This window comes from Crassostrea angulata, chromosome 1 (genome assembly GCF_025612915.1).
Source record: "Crassostrea angulata isolate pt1a10 chromosome 1, ASM2561291v2, whole genome shotgun sequence".
NCBI classification, from domain to species: Eukaryota; Metazoa; Mollusca; class Bivalvia; order Ostreida; family Ostreidae; genus Magallana; species Magallana angulata.
In genome coordinates this window covers 46701716-46709461 of record NC_069111.1, presented here as the reverse complement: position 1 = coordinate 46709461, position 7746 = coordinate 46701716, and the positions used below count along the sequence as shown (strand labels likewise).

The following is a 7746-nucleotide window of genomic DNA, read 5'->3' as shown; positions in this document are numbered from 1 at the left end:
CGTTGAATGCACAAACATTCCACAGTAAACCTGAGTTTTTGCCATCTTGACAGAATGGCGACTGCATTGAATGTGATCAATGGGTGCAGGTATTTCTCCAAGTGTCCACGATATATAGCGACGTTTATTCACACATTTTGTATAGCTGCCAACCACGTAATCTGAAAGTTGTTGACACATTAGAGTTACCTGCCCTTTGTTGTAATGGCACGGCGGATCATAGTTTTTAAAACTTAGACTGGCGGTTTTCTGAATACAAATATGGCATATGCCGAACTTTAGACTACAGATACAATAAGATTTATTGACACAAGACGAAAAAAGTATAAAGAAAAAAAAACTGAAAAAAAAACATGCAATGGCACTATGGTTTTATGAACTACTCGTTATTACATAAATAAATAATAAATCTAAAGGGGTCCGGGATATTATTTATACACTATGCATTAGTTTGCTAATAATGTATGGGATTAGTTTACTATATGTATGGGAAATGTGACCAGATAGGTGTAACATCATATATTTTGAAATGTATAAACTTCTTTCTGCTAGAAAGTTTATCCCCATAGTATAATACAATTAGGATACACGGGTACCCGAGATGGAGGCTAATACTGACATGTAATTGCACCCTAGATGTTGTCCAAGGCAAAGCATACATTTTAACAGAAAGCATCCGCTGATATCGTTTACAACATGTTGTAAAACACATTCTTTTCATGTTTTGCCTGAAACTAAAGCATCACAATGCATTTAATATATTATTCTTTTTCTACAAGAAATATGCATAGAATATAGTGCTCAACCCGTTGTTCATTAAAACCATTGGCACCCATTTTTTCTGTACAAATTTTGCAGTGATTGTCGGCAAATTATGACATCTTGTTGCCATTTTTCAATATAGGTAGGTTTAAGAGCCGTAATGAGACGATAATTGTCGATAACAAGTGTTTGTATAAATATGACCACGCGTCTGGTTGTTTCGCTATGGGAGCACCTGATCAATATTTGTTCATGTCAACGCACGTACATGTACCCAACTCAATTTATATTAGTAGTAAACAATTTATGTATCTGTTTTTATTGTTTCAGAATTGTTTGTAAGCAATTGGTTGTAAATATCCTTTATGTAGGCGGAAAAAGTCGACAATGAGCCAATGACTCCCACTCAAAAATCTCCAATTGTCAAGTTTTTTTGATGTATCGAGGATGTGCACTGTTCACCATGACACATAAGAATTAACTATAACGAAAATTCTACATGGGCGTGAACTATATGTAAGTGCTAGAGATACTGTATGTGGGGGCAAAAGTTTGGAAGAAAGAAAATATATGTTGTGCGACTTGCTGATTAAATAGGGACTCTATAAAGTCACTATTAGAGTTACCATTCTATTTGACTAATCCTTGACCCTGTTCTTGGATAAAACACGGATAATCTTTATCTTAATGACATTTGAAATGAGCAGTTAGACAACAATTGTAAAAATCTTAAAGCTTCAATTTCCAACAAAATAAACATCTGTCAAGTGGTACCAAATTATACTAATAAAATCAGTTTATATCCTATGACATTTTTAAGATTATTAAAATAGAAATGATCGCTAAGAACATAGCGTTAGCAAAGTAGATACATGTATAAATATGGGAATCTGTATCGAACTTTATTTGCACAAATCATGGTAAAATGTTTATATATATATATATATATATATATATATATATATATATATATATATATATATATATATATATATATATATATATATATATATATATATATATAATGTAATGATTATTACATGTAGTATGTAAACATCTAAAACAACTATCGCATGAAAAAAATGTGTGCGGCGTGCAAGTGATTGCTACATACGTATTTAACAAATTATATAATTCATTAATCTCAGATCTATAACTTTTAAATAGCATTGCAAAATACTCCAATGCAAGCATTCAATGATTCAATCATTATACTATAAAGACCTTTACTTCAAATTAGTATGATCAACAAATTGCCCATCAGACTCTAATAGCTATAATGAATTGAAAGGGCAAATGTCAATATTTCCATGCAACTTAGGTCAATTATATGTAAAATTGCATGGAAAAGTTTGCAACAGATGTTACATATTTAAGGGGCAATGCATGTAAAAATTTCTACAGTTCTCCACATCCCAAGCAGTCCAGCGTTTGCAATCGTTGAAAATGATGCTGAAATGTTTGTCGATGTTCATGATGTTCTCAGACATTTACTTTGGAAAAGTTTCGCCTGCGGTAAGAATTGTGTGATGTTGCTGTCCATGTGATTATAATACATTATTTATATTGGGTTTTCATGAACGTGTGTCAAATGAGCCTAAGGAAATATGGGGGATTTTTTTCTTCCAAAAGGGGGTATTTTGGATGCAAAACTAGACAAACTAAATTCAACATGAGATTTTATTTTGCAGACCAACGTGGAATCTGTTCTTTATTTTTGTTTTCAAAGTGACATGCTTTTGAAAAATAAAAATTCAATAGCAGATTAATCATTGAATAGAAGCAAAAGATTACTTATGGAACATCTACATGTATAATCGACGGAACGGTAAATGAACATATGCGTCGCCCCCTTAAAAGATGGTTTATAAAAGAGAAATATTCTCCTCTCCGGAGGAGGAGGTGATGAACAACAATAGAATAACTTTTTTTTCAGATTGAAAGATGGTTGACCGATGAATGCTGTAGACTTTCTAAGCCAACTTTATAACACGGGTCATGTTTTTATTTTTCAGATACATTCAGACACTGATTCTACCACCTTTCCAATAAAAATCATTTCAGCGAAAACCGAGACAAAATCGAGGGATACGACATACAGCGTTGAATTTGAGACCGAGACTAAACTGGAGGCGAGGGCCATTTGGTTTTCTATTTTCAAAGGCCAGAAATACCCTATAGTCTGTAAGTATTCATATAGTCTTTATTACACATAACTCAAAGCACGTTGTAGTGATATGGATGCTTTCAAGACATTGATTTTGTTTATGTAGTTGGCGATCCGACATTTACCAACTCACTGTCACCGGTTCGGTCACCCAAAATCCGGTACATTGCCAGGCTCAGGGCATTAGAGGACTTTGAAGCTCTTCAGAAGAAGGAGGTAGAATTCGTCGTAACCCTCGATCAATCCACCGTAACATTGACATTTGACGCACTCAGGAATAAGAACTCAACTACCACGCAACTCTTTGATGATTTTGAGGTATTAATTAGTAAAGGTGATCCACACAGGTACAGAAGTGATCAACACAATCACACGTAGTTGTACAAATTTTCTCTGTACAAATCTGTGAAAGATACTGATTTTATCTTCAGAAAATTTGGGTACTTAATTGATTTCAAGTTCTCTGAACGAAATTCAATTCGGGTTTTTTTTTTATGTATTCATTTAATTAAATAATAGTTTGCTTTCTTTAGTTTAGTGCTTCATGCTGGTATAGAACCATTTTAACAAGAGCTTGGACTTTGGGTAGTTGTGTTAAACAGTAATGTGACGTAGGCCTGTCTATTTCTTTGTCAGCCATAGCTCTCTGAAATCAACAAGATTTGTCTGGCTTTTGAAGACTACGCAATCGGCGCAAATTTCGCTTGAAACCGCGTCATTTTTAACTTGTTTTGACGCAGGAAATACATAGCTACGTCCTACTGAAAGTCCAAGGTCTTGTTAAAATGGTTCCAAATGTAGCTTGCATTGCCGAAAAAATAATAACATTAATTTTGTCAGGTTTTTTTTTTTTTTACATTTTTCTGTAAGGATCGCTTTCTACATTGCCGAAAAGAAATCATTTTACAGTTTAGATCTCCATCTCTTTCAGAATCTCAGTTAGTCTCTCATCCAAAGTGAGCAATTGTTATGCATATGTATTAGGTAACTTCTTATGTTTTAGATGTAAATTGTTATGGCTGTTTGGAAAAATTGTCTTCCGGTCTCGAAGATTCAATTAGGGTTTGACAGCAGCTATATAGACAAAGTAAAATGTCATAAAAAACAAGAGCGAAAAAAAATTAATCAAAATACAGGCGAAAACACTCAAATCTATGCATAAATACGTTATGAAAGATACATTTTTTATATAATTAAACGACATGGATAAAATGAAATAATAAACAAAAGACCCAGAGCTGACTTTTAAACGTTGAGTAATGATAACAGTACATTAACGTAATAACTGCCGTTTGTGTAATCAATGGTTACATGTAATTACAATAATTAAAATTGAACTTTACAGTAATTCACACACACAAATATTTCTCAAACAGCTGGTACAGTTGTATGAGCATGAAAATTTATGATATGTACTATATTTCTCTAAACATCACTTTTTAGATATGTGAGATTTAAGGTTTATTGCAGTTTAGCAGAGATGATGACCTCTGCATTTGTTTCAGTTTGAAGTATCTGTTCAAAAGATGTCCAAAACAGGTGACACGACATCTATTGAGTTTAAGACAACAGTTGATGTTTCCAGCAGTGCTACAGAGAAAGACCAATCGCTGGTTCTGTAAGTTACCTCTAATACACGGCTTTGAAGTTTGTCATTTTTTGGCACTGTTACTTTTATTTTTTTTCGTACAGTTAATGAATAGATATCTGATTGACAAGATCCGGTTAAATTGTATCACAGGGACTATATAAGTCAGTTTTAACATTATTTTCAATCTAATCATACATTGAAATTAATGTTAAAACGGGCTTGGCCCCTGTGAATTGTACATATATAAGGAATAAGGAATCATTCTTTGAGTATTATGAGGTGATAATTTTGGTCGGGGCGTGATCAAATCCAATAAAACCCGAAGGGCTTTATGATAGATTTGATCACGCCCCGACCGAAATTATCACCTCATAATATTCAAAGAATGATTCCTTATTACTTATATTTATATAATTTTAGGCCATCGCACGATTAAATCTTTTTAATATAAATAAGCAAACCCCGCCGGCGCCTCAATTTGGCGTCATTTGTATTATGGGTTATATAGTACAAAATAGATACGTTGTGTTATCACAGACAAAGACACTGGATAATGTAAATATAAAGAGATACTCGTGATTATACCTCTACATAGTGAGAAGGAAATGATTGACCTTCGCAAAGAATTATTAGGGAATATACAGATTGCACGCATCTCTCAACAGAAATGTTTAGATACAATCATATTTCGATTTGGCCAATTTTCATCAGACTTAATCAGTCTTCATCCAAACGAACGATGTTGTCAAAATGTTGTTTTAATTTAGTTCCAGGTACGTTGTGAAGAAAAACGAAACATCTAACGGGGACAATGACGTCACGGTTTCTCATAGATCGAAAAATATTTCTGGAAAGGAAAGTCTGTCCTACATCTTACAATACAATAAAAACAATGAAACCACCCTATATCTGGATGCAACAGAGATTAAAATCGCCTATGGTAAGCTATCACTAGATTGATGTGATAAATATTTAATTTACATCGATGGATCAATTTAGACACGCTTAGAATGAACTGGACACAAATAAAAACTTATTAACCTAACTTCTAATTAAAAATAAGTTTGGAAGCTATGTGGCAACGCATTTTGATTTTTTTCCAAAAGATTTTTTAAAGTGCGTTTTAAAAAAGCTAAAATATTTTGATGTTCATTACAGAAAAAGAAACTCCGTTTATTTTTTCAAAATTGTACCTTTTCTCAGGAATATAGAAATATGACATGTAATGAACAAAGGATTTATAATTAATGAAAAATTTTACGTACAAAACTATTTGCAAATCAAAGTACTGATAGTACTGAAAAGCGCTAGCCTAGCTTGGTTCTAAAAGAAAGTTACTTTATGCACGCTTAGTTAGAGAGAATCGATTTCATTTTTCTATATTTCAGCTTCTGTTTAGACACTATATTTCCTCATCACTGTGTGGCAGCCCCAGCAATGTTGTACGTAAGCCCCGCACCTTAGATTCACAATAGCCACGGATACTTTATATTCACAATAGCCCATGCAAATATGTGCGTAAACCCCTGAAACTGATTCCCTAACCAGTTCAAATGATGTATATTTCTGCTCATAGGGGCGGTTATTTGATGCACCGGAAGTAGAAGTCTAACGACAATAAAGCGCTTAGCTATGCTTAGCGCTTTGAAAAAAGACAACCTACTTTTCTTTTTAATTCCTGATATTGTCCAATTTACATGTAGCAGAAGAATCGAAGTCAGAGAGCATTATTTCTTATGTCATATTAAGCTATAAGGTTATAAAAACATAGTATAAAGTTAAAAACGGTAACTGTAATGTTGATAACACTACACGAATATAAAGAATTTCATATCTTCTTTTTTTAAGAACCAGAAAAAGACACAGTCGTCAAGGAAATTGATTTGCGTTCTGAATACCATTATTGGGAAGACAATCAACAAAGACCAATAAATGGCAAAACTATATTCCACGAATTTGATATCGTCAATGTGGATCGGCGACCAATCAAAATTGCCCATTGTGAGGCAGTTGGTGACGTCACTATTCAAATCGGTCTAAATGGAAGGAACGGTATGCCTAATATCCCACCCAGTGAAATTTCGACCGTCCAGATTAATTATGGCTATTTTCGGGAAGCTTTCGCTCTACTGAGGTACTATTCAGGAAATGTGGCGGACTACGAATCATACTGCAAACTGCTGTAATTACATATAAACGTAACTATAGACGTTTATGGAAAAATATTGACCGATGACCTTATACATGTAGAAACACTTGAACATAACGATACATGTAATTACATGTGAAAGGTTTAATTTTCATGGTTTCGTATCATATTTTTGTTGCAAAGGACGACAATTTTTTTTAACATTTAGTTTGTATTAACATTTCATGGTATTGTAGAAAACCATACTGCAAATAAAAGAAACATGTAGAACGCTGAAATAAGTGAATCAATATTACCTTGATTTTAGGGTATTGGTGTCTTTGGTATTATAACTGAACAGAATGAGAATTAATGGAATGGTTGTATGATTTGCATTACCGAACAAGAATTATCAGTATATTGAAATGAATGTGTTCTAATCCATGTGTTTTATGGTCCTTAGGTTACTGCGTTTCATGTAGATGAATATCCATTAATGACATTTAATCTCACATTGAAATATTTTGCAACGCACTAGTAATGCTGTTGCAATTTAATTATCATAAGATTAAATGATGTTTGAATGAATAAATACAAACAAGATTTGTTGGTGTAAAATTTTAAATAGATACTTTACAATAAAAAAAAACCATTAGAAATTTAAAAAAGAAAAACACAATAATTGCATTACTTATATTTAAAACAAATTACTTAGTCCTGATTCCGACTCTGGCAATGTGTCCCAATGTGTGTCTGTCTTTTTTTAATAATTGCAACTTATGAAAGCAAATAAAACCGTGATTTCAATTGATGGCTAATGGAATAAGACGTCACAGATCAGTGAGTAGTAAACAAGGATCAAATGTTTGTTTTTATTGTTGCAAAGCAAATGGGTTATGTAGTCTCATAAGAGTAGGTTGAAAAGATCAATTGAAGATTTAATGTTTTTGATTTCAAAAGATACATATAATTACAAAAACAAAAATTTGTTTCTATAATAGGGCTTTTATCTACTGATAGGAATTATATAAACATTAATCTCTTTTGCATTTTAGTATCTTGTACCTAGAAGTATGTGATCATTTTATTCTCGAAGGC

The 7746-nt window shown here is 32.8% G+C and overlaps 2 protein-coding genes across 2 annotated transcripts in view; one reads left to right on the top strand and one right to left on the bottom strand.

Moving 5' to 3' along the window:
• Window positions 1–184, bottom strand: part of LOC128170381 (guanine deaminase-like) — a 10520-nt gene extending 10336 nt beyond the window's left edge. The window contains exon 1 of the mRNA XM_052836157.1: window positions 1–184. This exon is cut by the window's left edge and continues 57 nt beyond it. Within this exon, the coding sequence (XP_052692117.1) occupies window positions 1–180 (180 nt within the window). The 5' untranslated portion in view covers window positions 181–184.
• A 1935-nt stretch (window positions 185–2119) lies between these two features.
• LOC128189991 (uncharacterized) lies at window positions 2120–7210 on the top strand. Its single transcript, XM_052861842.1, has 6 exons — window positions 2120–2277; window positions 2778–2946; window positions 3036–3247; window positions 4435–4547; window positions 5288–5460; window positions 6369–7210. The coding sequence occupies exons 1-6, from the start codon at window positions 2209–2211 to the stop codon at window positions 6704–6706; spliced, it is 1074 nt and encodes a 357-aa protein (XP_052717802.1). The 5' UTR covers window positions 2120–2208; the 3' UTR covers window positions 6707–7210.
• Window positions 7211–7746: the final 536 nt, after the last annotated feature.

Coding starts and splice junctions, on each gene's coding strand:
- LOC128189991 (XM_052861842.1), top strand. CDS start 2,209: ATGATGCTGAAATGTTTGTCGATGTTCATGATGTTCTCAGACATTTAC. Junction 2,278..2,777: donor TTGGAAAAGTTTCGCCTGCG/GTAAGAATTGTG, acceptor TTTATTTTTCAG/ATACATTCAGACACTGATTC. Junction 4,548..5,287: donor AAAGACCAATCGCTGGTTCT/GTAAGTTACCTC, acceptor GTTTTAATTTAG/TTCCAGGTACGTTGTGAAGA.